Genomic DNA, 24,688 nt, shown 5'->3' on the forward strand with positions numbered 1-24,688 from the left:
GGATTATTACAATTATTGTTCCCATGGCAGTTTTGGATCATTACGGTCACCATGGGGGTATGCATACTTTAGCCTTTGACGACCCGAACAGGACGGGCAACGTCTTAGGTCGGTGGTTGCCTTGGGATTAGCTCTCCCAAGTGTATTCCTCCAAAAGGATTGGATTTATACTTGAACGACCCGAACAGGACGGGCAACGTTACAAGTTGGAATTATCTAATAATGAATGATTTATACTTGAACGACCCGAACAGGACGGGCAAAGTTACAAGTTGGGATTAACTAATAATGAATGTATTAGAGCCTATGCATGCTAGGATAAATATATTGCTTGTATTTAACCTGATTTATATTTGTATGAAGTCTCTGACGTGTATTGGTTTGTTTCTTGGAACCTACTGTGTGTTGTCATACGACGACTAGTAGGTTGATTGCAGGTGGTTGTCTGGAGTGAGGTCTCGACTTAGAACCCGTAATGATCAAGACTATGCTTTTACCTTTTTGTATTGGATTATGAGTAGAAAGAAACTCCGTACTTATGTAACAGGAGATAGTGTAGTTTTCTTTTCACTTTCGCTTATTTCAATTAGTTTGTCTAGAGGCCTTTAGGCTCTCGAGTTGTACGTAAGAGCTTCCGCTGACTTATTTTCTTTCACGCTGGTACTGTTTTTTGTTTTAGCTATATTTCTTTATCGACGGAATGTTGACGATCCTAGAGAAAAGTCTTCTCTAGAGTCCAAAGAGTGAATTGAAGTTTGTATTTTCATATGGATTTCCGGGTCACTTAAACCATACCGTTACAAAATTTGTAGAATCGGATCGTTAAATCGTAGAATCGTAGACTCGCAGTGGCGGACCCAGGAATTTCAAATTGGGGGGTCAAAATCTGAACGTCACGTCGTTCGAATAATCAGATCGTCGTCCGAATAATTTTTTTTTAAAAGAAAAATAGAAAACATAATAGAAACAATATTTACAAATTCATCCTTTGAGTTTTCATAATTTTAAAGCGATCAATAATCTTTTTATCGGAAACTTATAGAAACACTTCCTTCTCAATGTAAGTAACCAAACAATCATTCACTAGTTGATCACCCATGCTATTTCTCAACTTATTTTTGACAAACGTCATTGCGGAAAACACTCTTTCTACACTTGCCGTAGCAACAGGAAGAATCAACATCAACTTGATTAGCAAATGTATAAGAGGAAAAGTCTCATGTCTCCTTGTTTTAACCAGCATCATGGAAATAGAATTGATATCTTGCAAATCATGAAATCTTTCATCATTTTGCATAGAATCCAAGAAGACATCAAGTTGAAGATCAAGAGCCGTTGAAGATCAAGAGCGTAACCTACCGGAGATATTTCTTTGAGGGAAATCATGTGTTTTTGGTTGGCAAGGTTTTTTTTGAAGATATGCTCTGCTAATCGGATTTCTTTCATTAGGGGGATAATCCATTATGTTTTTCCTCAATCCCGGGTCATGAGGAAGAAGTTCAACATCATACACCCATTCATCATCCAATGGTTCATCACAACTACTTGAACCACCTATTTCCATATTAACATCTTCACTTGGAGGGGAACTTAAAGGAGGATTTAGAGGGGAACTTAAAGGAGGAGATTCATTGGCTTTGTTAGATGTTCGTTGGGATTTCATTCTTTTAAACAATAATTCACGAAGATCGAGTTGTCTTCCCTTTGCTTTTGACTTTTTCGAACAAGGTGAACTTTAATTACTTGACATTTCCTAATTAAATTAAAAATATGACTCAATTATCAAATTCAATAAGACAACAATTACCTAATTGTTAAACAATCTAATTATTCAATTAACATTTAACAATCTAATTATTCAAACCATCAAGTAACAACTTGCAACCAAACAAATTATTCAATTAAACAAACAATTTAACTAAATATTTAATCAACTAACAAGTAACAACTTACAACAAATAAATTAACAATGAACTAATGAAGCTATGAAACTATGAAACAATTAAACAAATTAACAATTACAATAACAAATTAACAATTAAATAAGTAATGGAAGCATGGAACTCACAAGTGACGAAGTGTCGAACAGTCGAAGTATCAAGTATGGAATTGAAGAGCAAGAGGAAGCGTCGAGGTCGAACTGTCGAAGGCTCGAAGCGACGAAGCAACTTGGCTTGCAGTCTTGCGGACTGCCGGACTGGACGAGGAAGGAGCCGGCGTCGCCGCGTCGGAGAGCAAGGAGCAGAGCTGGTGGCCGGTGCCCGGTGGAGATTTGGAGAAGGAAGAGGCTAGAGAGAGAGAGTAATTGTGTAATTGTTTAGGGTTTGTTTTTGTTTTTGGGTTTTCCAGCACGCTTCTTTAATTTTTTTTATATTTTTTTTTTAAAAAAAAACTCATTTTTTTTCAGATTGGGGGGTCCACTGCCCCCACTTGACCCTAGCCGGGTCCGCCACTGTAGACTCGTGTTATGATTCTACCTCTAAAAATTTTATTCCAACTAGAATCATAAGACTCTACAACTTTAAAATTCTATCTACGATTCAAATCGCTCGCTTGTTTTTGGATCGTAAAATCATAGAATCGTAGATCAGAATCGCGATTTTAACAACAATGGTCTCTATAGTTCCTGTAGCAACTACTGTTCATTAACTGATTTTATTTGATATATATTTTTTTTCATGAATAATGTAAAACATAGTCAAGTGGGATCTTGTTTGATTCATTTTAATGCATATTTTCATTATTTTATCGTTTTAGAATTTTTTACGATATGATATTAAAGATATTAAAAATTAAAATCGTGAATTGAATAGCGTGAAAAAAAAAATATAACCACTCAAAAAACAGAGAAAGTACATAGTAAACAAAATAAACAAAGTAAAATTAAACACCTCTAATGTATAGCATATTTTCACATCACGTAAAAAATTAAAATTAAAAAGTTTATCTAAAAGAGTTTAGAAATGAAAAGGATATATGTATTATAGGTGTTCTATAAACAATATTCAATATTCGGTTTTAGTTACATCACGCAATAAAGTAGACAAAATACAGTTACAACTTTAAAAATGATGTTATATATTCTCCATCACAATATTGTTTAGTGAATGTGATGAATTATTTTTAGCTAACCCTGCCAATAAGGGAGTACATTACTTAAACTTCTCGTCTCTGGGGAAGTTGTTGCTTCTTTTTATATTTTTCCTCTCTTTAATCCAATTTTTTGAACTTTTTTTCAAGCTTAATTTTGAAAGTTTTTGAAAAAATAAGTGTCACCCAAACTAGTTGAAAAAATAAACTCCTAGAAAAAACGCTAATAAAGACAATGTTTTTATACCCTAATAGGCTAAAATTGGGTCTTGGATCAGCAATAAGAAAAACGCCACTGAACACAGCGTTTTTATCATTCATAAAAACGTTGTCTTCAACAGCGTTGTCCACATACTCCATCTTTCTTCACTCACCTTCTCTTTCTCTCTCCTTCTTTCCTGGTTTTAACATATTCATAGATTGCCATTTTTGTCCCCTTTCACCTAAACTCTCACATTAATCGCTTATTAATCCTCATCCAATCAACCATAATCCACTGATTTTCCGGTGATTTGAAGCCGATTGCCTGAGTTCGTTTGGAAGAAGACGAATCTTTCTCCACCAGATTCTCTTAATTGCCATTTTGTTGGTCCTAATTTTTGGGTAAGAAGAAGAGAAATAAAATTTAATTTTGTTGGTCTTTAATGGGTTTTATTTTTAGATTGGTTTTAAATTCTGGGTTTTAAAGTTTGTGAATTTTAGATTGTTAAGAAGTATAACGCTTGCTTGTTCTTCGTTTCTTTAAATAAAGATATAATTTTGTAAATTTTGAGATTTTTTTGAGATAAATTTCATGGAATATTATTTTTTTACAAAGTGCTTTTGTGCAAGGCTTATATTTAAATATTTATATGTCATTATAATTAATTAAAACTTTCTTTATACCCTAACTAATTAAAGTGATCTAATTAAAGTTAAAATGTTTTGGCTTAAATGTATTAATAGGTTATACATCTTAAATGTTTGAAAACTCATTTTTATGACTGGGTTGTATGATGGGCTGAGGTAGTCACTGACGGAAATTCGTGTTAATCTAAAATATCTAATAGCTTTTATATTTAAGATTATCTCTTGCACCATCAAATCAGGTATTCTTTAGTTTTATCTTTTTATTTTGTTCTTTTAATTCAACATAATCGATCTTGTTCGTCATTAATGGTTTTCACCATATTTTGTCCCTATCAGTCGCCCTCTATGTTGGATTTTTTGGACAATTTTTTCAATTGCACTTGCATTTTTTTTTCCTTCTGTTCCCGCTTTTAAGGGAAATCAGTTACATTATTTCGGTGTTTACAGTTAATGAGATTAATATATATTACAGTTTCTTTTCAGTTCTTAAGGGAATTCAGTTTTTTTTAAGGTCTTAGAATCAGTTTTTTTTTTATTTGGTTGATGCTTCCTATTTTTAGGAAATTGGTTTTTTAGGTGTTGGAATTATTTTATTGTTGGGTAATTTCTACGATTTGCCTAATATTATTAAGCTCCTATTTTTTTGGATTATGGTTTCATCATCCAGATATTTTAGGAAATCAATTTATTATAAGTTTTGAGAAACACGTTTTTTTTTTTCTTGAAATTATGAATTATTAATTGCTCTCGTATTACAATAATTTTAATGTTATTGTAAAATAAGATATTCGGAATAATTTAAATTTAATTATAGTATGGTTTTATATATACCGGAGGTAATTTGATTGACACAATAAGTCGCCAAAGTGACCTCTTTTGTTAAAATTAAATTATTAAGAGTATAAAATGATGGTTCATATAAATTATATTTTTATCGATCGGCTCAAAAAAAGGTTCGTAATATTATACTTAAGTGAATTTTTTCGTTTTTGTGATAAACATGTGATGATTATAAGGATTACATATGATTATTTAATCGTCCCAAAGGAAGGTTTTATAGTCGACATGTTATTAATTATCAGTGTTTAATTACTGAAACATGATGTCACTAAGAAGTTAGTATTTTCACCAAAAGATGGAATATTAATGGAAAATTGACGTCTTGTAATGGGATGTTACTAAATTAAACTTATTATTATTAATTTAAGAATTAAATTATGTGACCTTATTATGTTTATTTTTTTGTTCTCTGTCAGCTATGTCTAATTCTGTTAATATTACTTCGAACATCAATTCAATTCCTATGTTGAATGACTCAAATTTTAAAGAATGGAAAGAAAATGTTTCGATTGTTCTAGGGGTTATGGATCTCGACCTTGCGTTAAGGGTCGACTCTCCCGCAACAGTTACTGATTTGAGTAACTCTGATCAAAAGAGGGAGTTTGAAAGGTGGGAAAGATCAAATCGCATGTGTATGACGATTATCAAAAGGATCATTCCTGAAGCATTCAGGGGTACAATGTCTGATGACATAACTACAGTTAAAGCTTTCCTTACGAATATTGAAAAGAGGTTTGTCAAAAATGAAAAGACTGAAATTGGTACAATTTTGACGAACTTAATTTCAATCAGATATAAAGGTAATGGTAATATCAGGGAGTACATAGTGGAAATGTCTCATCTAGCTTCAAAACTAAAGACACTGAACCTAGAAATTTCTGAGGATCTAATAGTGTACTTGGTTTTATTATCTCTTCCTATAAGTTCTAATCGGTTTAAGGTGAGTTATAATTGTCAGAAAGAGACCTAGTCTTTGAATGAGCTCATCTCACACTGTGTACACGAAGAGGAAATGTTAAAGCTAGAAAAGACTGAAAGTGCTCATCTTGCCTTTACCTCGAAATCTAAAAGGAAAAGACCACAAAAGAAAGAAGCTGCAGATAAGGATTCTCAAAAGAAACAACAAAAGGACAAATCAACCAATGTTGAAAATAAGGGTTGTTTCTTTTGGGGAAATCCTAATCACAGGAAGAAGCAATGCAACAATTATCACGCTTGGCGTGCTAAGAAAGGTATGCTTCTTAGTTTGGTTTGTTCTGAGGTTAATTTGGTTTCTGTACCTAGACACACATAGTGGATAGATTCTGGTGCAACCACTCACATCAGTGTGTCTTTGCAGGGTTGCCTGAGTTGCCGAAAACCAACTGATGGTGAAAGATACATCTATGTGGGAGACGACAAGACGGATGAAGTACACGCAATTGGAAAGTTTAGATTATTGTTAAAAATAGGATTTTATTTGGTTTGGAAATTTAATCTTTTGTGGTACCGTCTTTTGGTTGAAGTACAAGCAATTGGAAACTTTTTTGTTGAAGTACAAGCAATTGGAAAGATACATCTTTTGTTGTACCGTCTTTTGGACGAAATTTAATTTCAGTTTCTGCTTTGGAAAAATTTGGTTTTTCTTGTTCATTTGGAAATGGAATTTTTAGTTTGTTTCATGATTCAAAGTTGGTTGGTTATGGTTCTTTATTGTTAAATGATGATCTATATACAATTAATTATCAGAGAAAATTAAGAGTGATAACATTAAGGGTCGTCACTTAAGGGACTACGTGTTAATTTAGAAGATCTAATTGCTTAGATTATCTCTTGCGCCATGGAATCAGGTATTCCTTAGTTTTGTCCTTTTATTTTGTTAATCTAATTCAACATAATTGATCCTGTTCATTAGCAATGATTTTCACCATATTTTGTCCCTACATGTTTTTGATATTGACTATTATCACATAAATTTACTAGCTTTCTGAGTTGATCAAAATAATTCAACCCAAGTATTGAGCAATGACTGATCAGTAATCTTTCGGGTTAAAAAAGATTGAACCTTGAAATTTTCTTCTTCCCACAATCGAATCTGATCAGCAACGGCATCTTGTACCCAACAAGTTAGTAGAGAAATGGTGTATATTTAACATAAGATGAGATGAAATGGAAAAAAAATGGTGCATAAGATGAGATGGAAAAAATTGGTGCATGTGAAGGGATGAAAGGATGGTGGGGAGAATAGAGGAAAAATCAATTTTTTATTTAATTTTTGGTTTGGAGAATGTGCAAGTTAGTGGAGGTATAGGACTTGGAAACTTAATGGAGTAATTCACTAAAAACATTTTCGGTAACAGCATTTTTTTGTCAAGAATGAAAGCACTGTTTTAATCGGCGTTTTTCGTCTGCTGTCCCTAAACCTAATCTTAGCCCGTTAGGATATAAAAACCCTTCTTCCTATGAGCTTATTTTTCCGCATAGTTTGAGGTGACACTTATTTCTTCAAAAAATTTTAAAGTTAACTTCAAAAAAACAGTTCCAATTTTCTCGCCATTTACCTCTCGAAAACCCTATTCCTTCATGTTTCTCCGCTCAAATATTTGATCGATGGATATTTGAAGAGCAGTTGATCTCTTTCTCTATCTTTAGTCTTCACAATTCATAGGTAAATGATTTTGAGGCATATGGTTGATTTTTGATATTTGTAGGAGTTCACTTTTGATAGAATTAGTTGTTAACTTATGTGATTAATGAAACTGAAAAAAAAAATAATTTTGCTTTTCTATAAGCTTTTTGTTCGGGATTTTGGTTTTTAGGTTTGCGTTATTTTGTTTGTTAATTAGACTAGATTTGGGTTTTGGGTGGAATTATGTTATATTGTAATGAAGTCTTTTTGTTCATGAACACTATACAGCTGACGTCTTATTGTCGGTGGGTTGGGTTTCTTTTATACTATTTTATTATCATGGGAAAAAGTTTATAGGAAGATTTTCTGAGTATGTTATTGGGTTAGTTTTTCTGATCAACAAAATGATCTGGGCTATTAAATTTAATTTTCTAGGATGTGTTGCATATGCTGTTAATTGTTATAGTTCATTGCTGGTTTTGGTGAAATCAAATTAGGATCAGGGACTCCAAATGAGAGTTCGTAATCTGGTTAATTGTTTTTGGGATTGGCTTACTGCTTAAAGTTTCATCTTTTTGTTGGCAACATTTGAGTATTTATAGTAGTTTTCTTTTGTTGGTTTGTTTTAATTTTAATGAATTTTCTTACTATTCTGTAGTTGGGAGCTTCTTCCAATACTTATTGGATTTGTACTTATCGAGTGTAGGTCTTAGTATAAGTGTGATGATGATGATTGATTATCCTAGTGAAAAATTTCCAGTGTGAGAAACAAGTTCTAATTGCATAAATACCCATCAAAAGCTTTTGATCTTAGACATTAGAAGGGAAATACCCAACAGTGGGCGAAAATGTATTCTTATTTTAAAATATTACTTTGCTATGTTTTGATTTTGTATTTCAGTTTGCCCTAATCTTTTTAAAAGGGGCCCAAACTATGATTTTACCACTATTTTGCTTAGGGTCCAAAAACGATCAAGCTCGGTCTGGTCCTTAGTGGTTTATAAATTGATTATTTGAGTAATTTTGGTTAGTGATTATTATCAGCAGAGAATGTTTGATTGTTTTATGTATGATTCATCATCATCATTAGCCTGTGATCAATATGTAAAATAATCTTCTTTCTGTGGAGGGACAATTTTATGACTGTGCATACTTTTTTCATCAATTACCTTTATTTTGTGAATGAATTAATTTTCCAATTACTTGCTCATCTCCTAGCCGGAAGCTACTTTAGCAGTAGTGCAGTAATTTTTTGGTAATTTGAGTTGTAAACATATTGCTTGAGTTATTTTGTGTCTAATTAAAAGTTAGAGTGTAAGAATTGTTGAAGTGATGAATTTTTCTTAGTGCCTTGTTTTTTTTTTCTTGAATTCCTGCTTATGCATTCCTGTGATTTGATTTCAATCCAAGGTCTTGATTGATAGTGTTGTCAAATAAGTGCTAAGTGAAGCTGTATTTCAGGGTCTGGATTTCTGTCTTCCTGGCGTAACTAATGGGAGGACACAAGCATCCTAGGAAGCAGAAGAACCATCGTTCTCATGGAGGTCCGTCTAGCTCTTGTTATGACCCCTCTATGGAAGGCAGGTCTCTTCCGTCAGAATATGACATAAATGAAGAGACTCGACCTAGTCTTGGAATTCAGCTTGCTATGTGGGACTTTGGACAATGTGATGCAAAAAGGTGTACAGGAAGGAAACTAGCCAGATTTAACTTGTTAAAAGAATTGCGAGTCACTGCTGGGTTTGGGGGCATTGTCTTGAGCCCTGTTGGGACCCACTGTGTCTCGAGAGAAGACTATCCTCTAATCAAGCAGCGAGGGCTGGCTGTTGTGGACTGTTCTTGGGCACGGTTGACTGATGTTCCTTTTGTGAAACTCCGTTGCACTGCTCCTCGGTTGTTACCATGGCTGGTGGCAGCAAATCCTGTAAACTATGGCAGACCGTGCGAATTATCATGTGTAGAAGCCCTAGCTGCCGCTTTGTTGATATGTGGTGAAGAGGAAGCAGCGCATATGTTGCTTGGCAAGTTCAAGTGGGGGCATGCATTTTTATCACTTAATAAGGAGCTCCTTAAAGCTTATTCTGAATGCAAAGATAGTTCTGAGATAATTTCAGTTCAGAATGCATGGATATCTAAGCAACAAAGTTTACGGGCTTCTAATGTCGTACAAGATGAAGAAGAAAAGGATGGATCATTAAGCAATGAAGAGGGTGAATCTTGCGAGTCAGATGATGGGCTTCCACCTTTGGAAAGGAATTTAAATCATTTAAACTTAGAGAGTGAAGAGGAAAGTGAATCAGAAGAGAACGGAGATTAATGAAGCTTCAATCACAACGCTATGAAGCTTGTCCTCAAATTAGCAATGGTAGCCTACATGAACAGTTCACCAACTTTTTTCCGTTGTTGGGTATACTCATATTCTTTTTCTGACTTCCGATCTTTGGCTGATTTGGTACACTTGATTTTACACTTGGTAGTTTTATGATTGAGTAGGATAGATTTCAAAGGTAATGAGGATCAAATATGTTACAAAATTATAAAGCATTGTGCCATTGAACTTGTGTCTTAATGTGTAAGATGCTTGGAATCTACTCTGTATACTTAAGTTAAGCAGTAATTTTTGATAAGAGGAATTGAAAATGAGTTGCTGGTTTTCTTGCTTTGGTTTCCATGTTTTTGAAGAGTTGTATTTGTATATGCAGCAAAACTGGAATTTGTTTTTATACAAATTGTGAAAATTCACTCTTGCCATTATTTTTTATGTCATGGATAGAAAAACACAAAAAATTTGAGAAAATGATCAGCTGTCAATCGAAAAAGTGTAGGTCTTCAGTTGAAAGTTTTGCTGTTTATTTCATCTTAGATTCCAAACTTTATGGTTTAGATCTGGAATGAATTTAGGATAAAAATACAGTGCTTAGATAATTGAAGACAAATGATATGTGTCTTGGATCAACTGCCTCGTTTAAATGTCAAACGAATTGCAAAAGTAACCTTGATACCATCCTTGTTGCTTCGTCTTCGAGCAGGGGACAGCCCCTTGTCCTAAATGTAACTCCACAATGCTAACTCACCAAAACTTACCATGCAAACATAGTGCTACTGGATTAGTAGTTGGTAGTGTTGTAAAATCATTATGTATTACCGTTTTATATAAACTCACTTTTGCTTAAATAAATAATAACAATGCTTCGTTTTGAAAACATAGTAGCACATTTAGCAATAAAATATGGAATCCATCATCTGTGAGTAGTAAAGCTGTATAAGAGAACAGACAATAGTAGAAAGGGTTGCTATTGGGTTTCATTTCAGATTCCAGAATTTCTGGGTTAGCATTGAGCCATTGGTACAATAAATTGCCGTTTGCTTTGAATTGTTAAACATGGCGCGACAATCCGCTAATATTATCAGTCATGATACTCATGAACAGTCGGACAATGAGGACACTTGTTTGAATAACTGAAGGTCATTTTACTCTAGACCCAAGGTGACTTCTAATATAGATCAGTGACTTTGTCTTCGTTGTTAACAACCTGACTGTACGATTTCCACAAAAAAATCAATTGGGAATATTCTACAAAAAGCTATTGAATAACCGATGGGGTCACTGCATAGCAGGTTGCACAGTAAACAACCGAGTAAGTGCACGGTATGAGGAGTACCACCAAACCAATTGGTGACAGCTCCAATAAAGAGCCACCTTCCGCTGTGTATTGTAGATTCGGCCACTAATGTAGGACATAGTAGATGGTACTATCAACAGATGCCAGTCTGTCAGAGTCGGTACTCAAATAACATCAAATTTTTTACTTGTTTTTGGTCACATTTTCCCTGTGTACGTTTATATGTTTGGTGTTGACATGAAAGCTAGAGATTTCATGAGTACGAGTAATTTAGCTGTCATGACACATGAGTATGATACTTCAGCTCTGATCCAGTTTCTTCCCTCATCAGTCATCATATTGATGTATCTGCAACTTGCATCTATATTAATGGGTGGCAAAACATACTGGTTTCGAAAACAATCCCATTAATGGAGGACCTTTTGATAGTTTGATTCCTGATTAGCAGCAATAATTTCATGCCAAACTTCTAGCAGAACAGAACATTTCAGTATTATATATCAACATCTTGCCATAACATCATGTTTTCTTGTAGTATATGCAGCTGGTCTTTTACCTCTTCAATCTTCGGGTGAGAATGATCACCTGACGAGAAAACTTCCAAGCTTTTTACTGTCTCAACCCAACTCAGTCCTGGGTCCTTTTCCAACATCAGTCCTCTTATTCTTTTCCTTACTTCCAAGACATCATCCCAACTCCCCACAGAAGCATAAAGATTTGAAAGTAAAGTATGAGTTGCACTATCTTGTTCATTAAGCTGTAATATTTCCCTTGCAGCGTCAAGTCCCATCGACAAATTTTTGCAAGAAACAGCTGCACTCAGCACAGTTCTCCATAATGCAACACGATTCTTACTTAAATTTGACTTGTTTATTATCTCCACTGCCTCTTCTAGTAGCCCTGCTCGACTGAGCAAACTTACCATGCAAGCATAGTGCTCAAGTCCAGGGGACAGTCCCTTGTCCTTCATGTAATTCCATAATTGCTTCGCTCTATCGACTAAACCACAGTGGCTACAAGCCGAGAGTAGAGAAATAAATGTAACATCATCTAGTTGAAGACCAGAAACTAGAAACCTATGAAACAGCCTTATTGCCTCCTCGGCCATTCCATGATGACTATAGGCACCAATCATTGAGTTCAAACACTTCAAGTCGGGGGCTTTGACCTCAGAAAATATAGACTTGGCAGCTTGCAGGTCACCATTTTTGGCATATAAATTAATCAGACTTCCACATACTGACATCATTGAACCACAACCAGTTTTTACAGCCAGAGAATGGAGCATCTCACCCTGCCTCAAAGTCACAAGTTCAGCACAAGCACTCAAAGCACTACTTAGGGCAAAATCATCTACTTTATGACCTCCTTTCCACATATTATAGAAGAATTCAATTGCATTTTCACTATATCCCACTTTAGAATAACCAGAGATCATTTCAGTCCACAAAACAATATCTTTTCTCGGGATTAAGTGGAAAACCGCTTCAGCAGATTCAATTTTTCCGTTTCCAAAATACATGGAAAGCAGTGGACTCCCAACAAAGACACTGTTATCCAATCCATATAATATAACCTTTGCATGGAGGGGTTCTCCGTAGTGTGAAGCTGGGTATTCTTGAATGGCCGAGATCAAAGAAGCAAAAGTATATTCATCTGCTTGTTGAGTGGAACAATGCTGCAGTTGCACAAACAGATCCATAGCCTTCTCTCCTTCTCCTTTCTCTGCATATCCTGCCATCATCGTGTTCCATGACACAAGATCCGGGTTCTGAATTCCTTCAAAAACACGAAAGGCAGATTGGTTATCATCACAATTACAGTACATGTCAACCAATGCGTTCTGTAAAGGCAAATCTAGGAACACGCCGGTTAATATAACATGTCCATGAACAAGTCGACCACAAGAATAATCACCGAATTTTGCGCAAGCATTCAATACAATTGAGTATGTAAACTCTGTCGGGTTTGCATCACTTCTCAACATCTTTCTAAACAAGCATAGGCCTTTTGCTAGCCTTTCATTTTTAAGATACCCTGATATAACACAATTCCAGGAATAATCATCTTTCACAATGACATCACCAAATACTTCATCAACAGAACTAAGATCCCCAGCATAAGAAAAGAAACGAATCAAAGCAGTCTGAACCTGCACATCAAACAGCTGACCAAACTTAATTATTAAACAATGAAGAGCTAACCCTCGAAGCAAGTCATCAGCAACACAAGCTGACTGCAGTAGGCTTATAAACGTCGCCCCATTGGGTGTAAAACCTTGAAATCTCATCTGAAAAAACAAATCAAAAGCATAATTAGCAGCACCAGCATAAGGTTGACGGGCATATGCAGAAATGATAGAATTATAAGAAATGAAGTTTCTTTGGGGCATTTTATCGAACACTTTGTAGGCATGTCTGGCTGAGCCGCACTTAGCATACATTGAAAGGATGATGTTATGGAGGAATGGGTTGTAGTAAGTGAAAGGTGTAGAGGATGTTAAGATGAGGGCATGGAGTTTGTGGGCTTTCTTGAGTGAAGTTATGGAGATACATTTGTGTAGGAGAGACAAACTAAAGGAAAAGAACTTCATTCATTGAAATGTTTAATGCCCCAAATTTGCACAATTTTGTTTATACCGCCAAACCGTTATATAGTAAGATGAATTTTAACGGCTTTATATTCAAGAAAAGTGAATGAAATTTGAACCTTGAAGTTAGTCTTCAAAAATTGTACTCTTAAGGTGGCATAATATCATCACTTTTTTTCTTGGTTTAATAATAAAATATCAACTCACATTGGGATAAAATTGAAAGTAATTTTGAAGTGAATTTAGAGATAAAGTGTAAATCTAAAGAAAAACTTACATGAAACTCAATAATATAAAGATTAGTGAAAATTTATTGTGACAGAATCTAAAATTTAAAAGTCCAGAGATATTTGGACTCATGACACAATTAAAGAAACAAAAATAACCCCACTCAAAATTACGAACTTTTTAACAAAAGAAGCCTTTTTTTAGAAAAATGAGTCTTAAAAAACTAAAAGTTTGCCCACAAACTTATTCCTAAAATAAGGGACTTTTGGTTCGATCTTATGGTAAGGCTTTGTTTGCAGTTAGTAATAGCGAAAAAGGAATTAGTTGGTTAAAAACAGTCAGTCAAACCGTTATCCTTTGTTACTAACGATGAACAACGAAGAGCTAATCAAACAACTCAGCTCTCCTTTTTTAGCTATTAGTAACAATGAATAAGGGTTGAATGACTTTGTTTAACTAGCTTCCCTTTATTCGTTGTTGCTAAATGCTAATAGTCTTTGTGAGTATTTCAACTAGACTTTGTCTTATTCATTGTTAGTAACAGTAAATAAGTGTTTTAAAAAAACAAATCACAATGCGTAGCTTTATTCCATCTAAATAGGGATGGTCATGGGGCGGGTCTGGCCAGACCCGGACTTGGACCCTTTTATTTTTTATGGATCTAGACCCGGATCCGGACCCTAAGGGTCCAAAAATTTCAGACCCAGACCCTACGGATCTGACGGGTCTAAGGTCCTTAATGGGTCTTATACAAAGCCTCTTTGATTTGTCAAAATTGAACCTTTTGCGAGTCTTTTTGTATTTTTGTAAGCAACTTATTATCGTATTACAAACACTTGTTCGAGTCCATAAAATTCAAATACAAAATAATTACTAAAACGTCAAAATACTTGTCTAAATACATAATTAAAAATCAAATATAAAAAACTAAATGAGAAACATAGTTTATATTCCATACATTACAAATTATAATCCATTATAGTTTATATTCCATACATTACAAATTATAATCAATTATGATCAATCTTCTTCAACTTCATCAAGATCCTAAAGGAAATATCAAACAATTATAAGTTAGTTTTTCAATAAAGAAAAAGTAAATCAAAATAAATCCATTAAAGTTAAAGCGTACTAGTTGAATCGCATCTATTTGTAGTTCTTCATCAACATCCGAATCATCAATTGTTGTGGAGCAAGCATAAGCATCTTCCAAAGAACCTTCGAAAAAGATTTTAAAAACAAAACAAATTAAGATCACCAACCAAAAATAAAACCAATACTAAATCAGTAAAAGTTAGACTTTTACCTTTTATGTCTTCCATCATCCAATTTTGTAAACACATTAATGCTCCACAGTTTGTGAATGAAGTCTTGAACGATGAGGGCTAATAACTCTTCCTCCAGTACTAAAAGCACTTTTTGAAGCAACGGAAGAAACAGGAATGACAAGAATATCTTTCGCAATCTTTTGCAAAGTCGGATACTTCGTATTTACTTTCCACCAATAAAGGACATCCAAATCCTCATCATCCGATAATGGTTCTTCCTCTAAATAAAAATCCAATTCACACCTATTCACCTTTCTAACCTTAGTTCTCTTAGATTGAGCAAATTCATCTTGTGCACCGTCTATAGAACTTGGTGCAGGTCGTTTCCGACTTTGCCCAACATCATTCACATTTTTCACAATATCACTTTTCCTTTGATACTCCACAACCAAATTATCAAGACACCTACGAACTCTTGCTAATTGCATATCAACCTCATTAACATTAAAAAACTTCCTAAAATAAAACTCCACACAATCCATTTTATTTCTCGGGTCTAAGATAGTAGCAATAGCCAAAAGTTCACACATATGATCCCAATACTTCTCAAATTTTTCGAGCATATTTTCTGTCATCAATCTAATAATATCAACATCACTTTGTAACCACCTACCCATAGCAAGCTTATCAAACCCTTCGAAAAAAAAAGATTGATAGTGATAAACTTTCTTCCAGAAAATACATTAGTTGTACTGTAAAAAATTTCTAACTTATCACAAACAAGCTCAGCTAATTCCCAATCCTTATCACTAGGAACAACAAAATTCATCTTTTTATTCAATCGCTTTAACCTTGAAAACACATCTTTAAACGGCAAAACACTTTTAAACATCAAGTAGGTTGAATTCCATCTTGTTTTACAATCAAGACTAGGCCTTTTAATGTTAACTAAGTCCAAAAAACGACAAGCCTCCTCAAAATTTTCAATTCTTTTAGGAGTTGACATCCAAAAAGACACACAATCATGAACTTTTTCACTTGCAGAACTAATAACCCCTAATCCATCTTGAACTATTAGGTTCAATATGTGAGCACTACAACGTACATGAAAAAGATCACCCTCAAGCATCAAAGACCTTTTCTCAAACTTATCCACTAAAATCTTCATCATTGCATCATTAGTAGTGGCATTAGCAACAACAACAACAAATATTTTATTTTCTAAACAATATTGAGACAAACAATCCATCATTACCTTTGCAATAACACCTTCGGTGTGAGAACAAGGCACATAGCAAAACTTATATAGAATAATAACAATACACGTTTTAGTCAAAGGATAAATGACAAAATTAAAAGTAACATGATTACATAAGTAAATAAGTAAGTTTTTACCTTAAGGTGCGATTTCGTAAGACCCATTGTTTATCAATAAAATGCGAAGTTATGACCATGTAACCCTTCTTCTGGTTGGTTGCAGTCCACATATCAGTAGTGATTGCAATTCTACTTTCATTATGCTCGAGCAATTTATGTAGAGAAACTTTTTCTTTTTTAAACAACTTCATGATATATCGCTTTAATGTGGACCTAGAAATCATCTTAAAATTGCAATTAAGGCTTTCAAAAAACCTCCTAAACCCAATATGATCCAATATTCGTGCATAATAACCATGGAAACTAATTCCCTTCTCGAAAAATGTTGGTCGAACTCTTTAAGTTTGGTTTTACCACTAAATTCCAGAGAACTTGACCCATCACATTCCTTCTTAACTCTTAAAGTTGTTAAACCACGTGCAAGATTCAAATGTCTTCCTGAGCAAACTTTCTTTGCGTGTTTCAAGAGATGAGAAGCTCCACCACTACCACCAGTTACTAGACTAACACCACAATGCTTACAAATAGCTCTAATTACACTATTTACTTCCTCTCTTACAAAATAATTTCATGCTTCAGAGGTTGCTTTCCTTCCCTTATCTTTTGTGCAAGAACTTGGAATACCATCATTATTAATAAACCCTTATTCATCTACATCCAATGTATTTTTTGACTCCATAACAAAGTCTTTTTGTGTTTGTACCACTGATTTGGACGTACATTGTGATTGATTTTCATCCATTATATATACGACAATAACTCTAAATTTAAACACCTGTTCAAGATTTCAATCAATAGATTTCATATCAAAATCATAACAATAAATCTAAATTTGTTTTCAAATCAAATCAAATGAAGTAAACAATATTACACCAAATTAAATTAATATAAGAGAAAAAAAAGAGATGAATAAGAGGGCATACCAATCGGAATTTTGAATCCAATTTACAGCGATCCAGAAAGGGAAGAATAACCCAATGAATTCCACTATTTTCCAAGCTTGACTTATCAAAACTTCCTCATTTCTCCATTCTTCAACACAATACAAAGAATTACCCTGTACCCATAAAGATTAAGTCAATAAAAATGGTATTTTTATAATATCTATAAAAAAACTGGATTCATTAACAAAATGACTAACAGAATTTAGGCTATAAAACCACAAAATACATAGAAGAATGAAAATTGAAATCACTACCAAATTAAAGAAAAATTAAAGAAAACCAAAGAAATGGAGTACCTGGAGTCTGAACTGGACTGAATGGTGGAGGTCGACTGAAGTGGAGAAGAAGGATGGCGATGGTGATGGCTGGCGATGGAGATCGATGGCTGTCGCTAGGCATGGCCAAGGTCCGGGTTGGGCCGGTTCCATTCCGGTTCCATTTGGAACCTGTCGCGAACGGTTCCGGTTCCGGTTCCAGTTCCGAATGGTTTCAAACAGTTCCTTGGCGGTTCCGACGGTTCCAAATCGCGGGACGGGCAGGTCGGACCATCGGTTCCATTTTTATTTTTCCTTTAAATATTTATATAATATAAAAATACTATAATATTGCGGACGTACCTTTGATGATTACTTGATTATTAGCGAAATTCATTGTTTGTCAAGTTGTCATCGTTATTAAAATATTTACTAAAAAGAATGAAAAAAATAAATTAATAATAAACGAATAAACGATAATGTCGATAAAGATGATTAATAAAAAAAGAGGGAGAAAATAAACTTGAACCTAGTATCCAAAGGAATACTAAGCTGCCTACGTATCCTGAAGGAATCAAAGCCCACGTAGTTCTTTGTCATACCTTTTATTTGTAGTTGTTGAATGTTGATTTATCGTTGTCCGATTGATCCTATTCGTCTTCGTCATCATCATCTGGTTGGTTAGATGCTTCCGCTGACTCTCCTCCTGACGATGATGCAGATGTATCCATCATCATCCATGGATCATCATCATTCCTTAGTCCTTGTGCTCGAATCTCCGCTTGATCCCAATCTTTCTTGCAAACACATATTTGAATACTATGTGGAGCGAGACAAGATCTCTTTTCGTCTAAAACTCTTCTACCTGCACTAAACGTAGACTCCGACACAATCGTAGAAGCAGGAATTGCAAGGATATCCTTTGCAATTCTCGATAATATGGGTTATAGATTTTTCTTTCCACCAATCTAAAATATTATAGCTACCTTGGTCAATTTTAAAGTGATGTTTAAGATAATTATCTAATTCTAAATATGCAGTAGAGGGTGAAGAAGAAGATGATCCTACAAAACTATCATCTTGGCTCATTATATTAGCTATTACGGAATTATAATAAGAGGGACGTGCCGAGACGCTAGCACGCCTAGATGTATCGCGTTTTGGGTTATATACACTAGCATAGTAATCATAAAGTTCTGCTAAAAGTTTTTTACAAGTTCCAACATAATTATGTACATCACTAGGCGGGCGATCTAATGATTGGTAGTAAAATCCAATTACTTTAGTAAGGACTTCTGTCTTAAAACATGGATCTAAAATGGTTGCAATTCCATAAATAAAAGAAAAATCGGTAAAATATGTATTCCACTTATCCATCATATCTCCAAGAATCGGCTTTAATATGGGTTAGTATCATCATGCGTATGTTTAAGAAGATGATAAAAAATAGTAATACACTCACTTATTACTAAGTGGACGTTTGGTTTGTAAACATATGAAAAAATCTTAGTTGTGTGGTCATACGCTTCTAATATTTTATGTACACCTATAGCTAGTTCCCATGTGTCATCAGTTATATAGCTATCTGTACACATACTATAAAGTTGTATTATAACTGGACGATAAGCAATCGCTTTTCTTAATAAATCGTTGGTTGAGCCCCAACGTGTAGGAGTATCTAATGACCAATACACTTTTTTTAGTTGATAATGGTCACATAATTGCTTATATCGTCTCTTTATCTGTCCAATTCTAAGTCACTTCACTATGTCTCTAATTGAATCTAATAAATCACTGAATTGTTTTATACCTGCTTGGCAAGATAAGTTTACTGTATGAGCACAACAACATATGTGTAATAATCTACCCCCAAGGATAAAACTAAATGCAAGTTTTTTATACAAAAGTTCCATACATTTAATGTTAGCGGTTGCATTATCGGTAGAAGAAAAAAATATTTTATCTAATAAGTTCCATTCTCTACATATCTCTACTAATCTGTATTTTATGTTTTCACCCGTATGTCTTTCGAGCATTGCCTCAAAAAGCAATTATTCTTTTTTGAATAATCCAATTTTGATCTATCCAATGTGCTGTTACACACATATAAGATTCTAAATGTGGGGGAGCAGACCAAATATCAGTTGTTATGCTAACCCTACCATTAAAAGATTTAAACATTTCTACTAATTCATAGCGCATTGTTTCATATAATTTAATTGTGCGTTGTTTAAGAGTGCTCCTAGGGATTGCTCTATATTGTGGTTGCAAAGTTTTTCTAGTGTAACGCTCGTATGCCCTACTTTTACCATGGTTAAATGACAATTCATCACAAATTACATACTTAGAAAATTCATCAATCATATCATTATGATTATATTTAAAAGACATACCTGTGCTGGGAATGTCCCACTGTCGGCTTCCACTTGTGGTCTCGCTGCCGCTTGCTGCATGAGTTTCTTTTGTGATTCCATGATTCTTTGCCAAATGTTTGTTAAAAGATCTGGTACCATCACCTAACACATATTCACAAAACACAATAAATAAATTTTTATAAAATATGAAAATATAATGTATGTATAAAAAATTGAAAAAGTATTTACCTCTGGCGAAATTGTATTAAACTAAGGGTTTTACTCCTTGACTTTCACAAATTTGACGAGTGCATAAGAAAACATCTGGATTTTCGGTTGGTTCTTTTGTAAAATACGACCACACATGTGAAACAGCTCTACCACTAGGAGGTGGCATTTCCGGAAAAGGTTGTCTTACTGGTTCATCTTCATCTAAATTTAAATACAAAGACATACTCAAATACCACAATACATAAGTAAATAATAATTTAAAATTTAATCAATTTGAAGAATAAAATTGTAAAACTAACCGATACTTTGGAAATTGACTCATTTACCACGAGCTTGTCTTTGTTGTTGTTGTTGTTGTAGTTGTTCTTCATGTGATCTTGTTGATGACTGTCGAGATCTATGTATCCCAGTAGGGGTCGTTGGTTCCTCTTCTTGTTCTTGTTCTTCTTCATCAATTTGTATTTCTCTTTTCACTTTTTCTGCATAATTGTGTAATTCTTGGTCGTACCCTTCTGGATAATTTGGTTCATAATTATAATTACTAATCGAAGGTGTTGTTGATATAGACGGAGTTGAAGTGGCCTTTCTTTTAGAGCTAGAACCTCCCAATGATTTTGCCACTTTAGTAACTTTTTTAGAGGCTTTTTTCAAAAAAAAAGACATGATAATATTGAAATAATAATAGAATTAAAAAATAAATAAATCAATAATTAATAGACTAATTATGTAATTAACTAAATTAAGAAATAATTAAAAGACTAATTATGTAATTTAGAGAATAATTGCGTAATTAAGTAATTAAGTAGAGAAAGTAGGAGAAGAGATGAGTTGTGAATGAAAATGATTGAAAGTGATGGGTATTTATAGGAAAATTTGCAACGGCTAGTTTCCCGGTCCGGTTCCATGGAACCGCTGGATCGGTTCACCCGGACCGGTTCCATGGAACCGTTGGACCGGTTTCGGTTCAGGCTCGCGGTTCTTAGGTCCAGTTCAAGCAGTTTTTTTCGGCGATTTCACGGTTCCGGTAACTTTTTTTCCAGCGGTTTCACGGTTCCGCGGTTCGGGCCTGTTCGGAACCTGTCGCGAACGGTTCCGGTTCCGGTTTCGGTTTCGGGTAACTCGCTCCGTGGCCATCCCTACCTGTCGCAGAGGCGCAGAGGACTAGAGGTTAAAGGTGAAAGAAAAAATTAGGGTTACTGGTACCGGAATGAATTAGGCTGAGGCTGTGAGTGTGTGAGGCATCAATTTGAGAATGAGAAAGAAGCGTACTACGTACTCTGGTTCATAATATTAGAATTTAGAAAGAAATTCAAAATACAAAATTTAAATGTTTAGGGTCCGGGTCCGGGTCTTTACCTTAGGACTAGGGATGGTCATGGGGCGGCTCTGGCCAGACCCGGACCCGGACCCTTTTATTTTTTATGGATACAGATCCGGCTAGACCCTAAGGGTCCAAAATTTTCAGACCCAGACTAGACCCTACGGATCTGATGGGTACAAAGTCCTTAATGGGTCTTATACAAAGCCTCTTTGATTTGTAAAAATTGAACCTTTTGCCAGTCTTTTTGTATTTTTGTAAGCAACTTATTATCGTATTACAAACACTTGTTCGAGTCCATAAAATTCAAATACAAAATAATTACTAAAACGTAAAAACACTTGTCTAAATACATAATTAAAAATCAAATATAAAAGACTAAATGAGGTACTCGACAGATGCAGAGGCGCAGCACTAGGGATGGTAGAGGAGAAAGAAAAAGTTAGGGTTACTGGACACTGGTACTGCGGTAATGCCTTACTAGTTACTGGGTTGAGATTAATGAGAAGGCAAATTAAGCAATCAATATTCAATGCATTATATATTAATAATAAAAAAATTAATATTATAATTTAGAAATCAGAAATTCGTAATATAAAATTTAAAAGTTTAGGGTCCGGGTCCGGGTCCTCACCTTAGGATGAGGATCCGGACCCGGACCCGAAACCGTCAAATATTTTTTGGATCCAGATCCGACCTGGATCCGATGGGTCTCAAAAATTAAGACCGAGACCCTTAAAAAAGGGGCGGGTCCGAAGCGGGTCTAACAGGGTCCTAGACCCATCCCTACTTAGGACCCGGACCCAGACCCGTCAAATATTTTTTGGATCCAGATCCGACCCGGATCCGATGGGTCTCAAAAATTAAGACCCAGACCCTTAAAAAAGGGGCGGGTCCAACAGGGTCCTGGACCCATGACCATTCCTACATCTAAAGTTGCATTCTTCTCTTAAAATCTTTTCTCTCTTGTGTTAAGTTGAGCTAATGTATATAATTCTATTTTCCTTATTTATGAATTAATTATTTAATACATTATTATTATTATTATTATTATTATTATTATTATTATTATTATTATTATTATTATTATTATTATTATCTTTTTAAGTTAATTTAAGCAATTAGTGTTAAGGATCTTTGGGTTTAGATTTCAAACACTGATATCGATTTCAATGAAGATAATTATCACTGTGGTTTTGAAAGTGAATATGATCGGGACTAGAACGACTTTGATTCAGGTTGTTGTTTTGTTGCATGCCTATTCTTCCATGATGAAGCATTACGTCGTAGTTACTTTAGGTGATTGATATGGAGGACATAAAACGGTAGAAGAATATGATTATTAAGTTCAAGAGAAATAAAGCTACCAAGAGAGTTAGTTAGCTAGGAAAAAAAAAAGATTAAATGAAGTTTTAACCACTCACAAGAGGAAAGAAATAGAGTAGATCATGAAGAAATTTTAAAAGTAATGTACGTTAAATAGTTTACTATGTATTATTGAGCAATAAAATGTTATGTAATAAAGTGTTCGAACTTTGAACCCTAGAGAATTAATGCTTTGTGTAATGTACCCAACTAGTTGCTGTTAACTGGAGGGAACGACAGAATTCATGCTTTGTGCCCGTAATAAAATGACAAAAGTTACGTTTCCCTTTTTTTTATTTAACGATAAAACTCGTCATTTGTGTTGCATGTGAGAGGGATGCCATCTACCCGGCCATATTGGGGCAATATGCGCACTGGAAGATAAACTTAGACAATCAAAGGTACTTCACACATCAGTTAGATGACCTAAGTGATCAGGTAATGAAGTGTATGCCTCGGCAGGGTCAGGGTCCCAAAGAAATTACAAGAACGATAAATAATTATTACATAAAATATTTAAAATACAAAATTATATTAATGAGCATCTAGAGTAAAGTGGTATCATGTACGGGACTAAGCAATTTAAGTGGCTGTGATAGAATCCTACACCTACAGGAGTATAGGTTTGTGTTCATCTCACGAATGACCATCGCAATCCATATAACGCCTCCGGTGTTGGTTGCAATGAGGAAGCAACCATGGCACAACCAACCTGTCTCAAAGTTTAGCCAATAAGTATGTGCTCTCAAGCCCATGATTGTTTACCATTAAATAAACAAAGTCATACATTGTAAAGATGTGTAATATAAAGTTCTATAATATGTAACTAATGATTCTAGCCTGCAGAAGTAGCAGAGACCCCGTAATTTCCTTGACTAGGTTAGAGTTTGTCAAACTGTACCTATGTCCTCCATCATGACACACAGATCATTTCTACTTGATCAATCTAATAAATAGCCTCTAGCTTTAATGACTAATTGCCTTCAAAGCGTCATTAAGCTCATCTAAATTGAAAACGAATGCAAAACCTATGATGCACTTGAGGTGGTTGCCATTCTAGCTCCTCTATCGTTTCTAGTTTGTCTGCATGCCTATTAGATATAATATATAAAATAAGCAAAGCATCAATCGTATTCCATAAATCTCCTTTTTCCAAGACAAAGTTATGCCATATTTATAGTGAAAACAAGATCTAAAAGCATCTAAAAGAAGGCAAAACATTCAATCTATAAATGAGCGGAGATTGAATAGAGAGTTTACTTATTAAAAACAAAGTAATAGCTAATAAAAAGTGACCTTACTTTAATTCATTCACTCCCTTCATTGAATGACTTTATCATAAAAAATTGTCGAGATCATGTAAATGCATGAACATAGAAAAACTAAACTCTTTCATATCCTTGATGTTACCCATGGAATTCCACACTAAATATCACGTTTTTAAGTAGCCTCAAAGTCACGTAAGTAGCCACATATGTCACTCCTTAAACCGAAAATTAAGGTCCATGCATCATAAAATCATCAACTGATCCTCAAAAGTTTTAGTTTGTAAAACTTAAGATTGACTTTGACCTCAAGCCTATTTTATCCTTTAACTTCAAACCAAAATCCACGAGAGTTAATCATCAATTTATAAAAATTGATCATGTTGGATTATAGACTCTCCCACTCAAAAAGAATTTGTGTTTAAATTCAATCAGGTCATAATAAAAAATAAAATCTCAATATTACCTATTCGATCAAAAACTT

The 24,688-nt window shown here is 34.4% G+C and overlaps 2 protein-coding genes across 6 annotated transcripts; one reads left to right on the forward strand and one right to left on the reverse strand.

Annotated features, from left to right (window-relative positions):
• Window positions 1-3,129: 3,129 nt before the first annotated feature.
• LOC130809861 (uncharacterized) lies at window positions 3,130-10,027 on the forward strand. 4 transcript variants are annotated; one of them, XM_057675694.1, is made up of 4 exons: window positions 3,131-3,693; window positions 5,196-6,011; window positions 6,119-7,426; window positions 8,849-10,027. In XM_057675694.1, exon 4 carries the CDS (start codon window positions 8,880-8,882, stop codon window positions 9,702-9,704), a length of 825 nt encoding a protein of 274 aa, XP_057531677.1. In that variant the 5' UTR covers window positions 3,131-3,693; window positions 5,196-6,011; window positions 6,119-7,426; window positions 8,849-8,879; the 3' UTR covers window positions 9,705-10,027. The 4 variants fall into 4 exon arrangements, with proteins under 4 accessions (XP_057531680.1, XP_057531677.1, XP_057531678.1 ...); XM_057675695.1 differs by having other exon boundaries at window positions 5,298-6,011; XM_057675696.1 differs by having other exon boundaries at window positions 5,738-6,011.
• A 232-nt stretch (window positions 10,028-10,259) lies between these two features.
• On the reverse strand, window positions 10,260-13,778 carry LOC130809860 (pentatricopeptide repeat-containing protein At3g50420-like). Of its 2 annotated transcripts, XM_057675693.1 has the most exons (2): window positions 12,928-13,778; window positions 10,260-12,789 (listed from the first exon to the last, which is right to left on the reverse strand). In XM_057675693.1, the coding sequence occupies exons 1-2, from the start codon at window positions 13,601-13,603 to the stop codon at window positions 11,504-11,506; spliced, it is 1,962 nt and encodes a 653-aa protein (XP_057531676.1). In that variant the 5' UTR covers window positions 13,604-13,778; the 3' UTR covers window positions 10,260-11,503. The 2 variants fall into 2 exon arrangements, with proteins under 2 accessions (XP_057531676.1, XP_057531675.1); XM_057675692.1 differs by having other exon boundaries at window positions 10,261-13,777.
• Window positions 13,779-24,688: the final 10,910 nt, after the last annotated feature.

Source organism: Amaranthus tricolor, chromosome 4 (assembly GCF_026212465.1).
Source record: "Amaranthus tricolor cultivar Red isolate AtriRed21 chromosome 4, ASM2621246v1, whole genome shotgun sequence".
Taxonomy (NCBI): domain Eukaryota; kingdom Viridiplantae; phylum Streptophyta; class Magnoliopsida; order Caryophyllales; family Amaranthaceae; genus Amaranthus; species Amaranthus tricolor.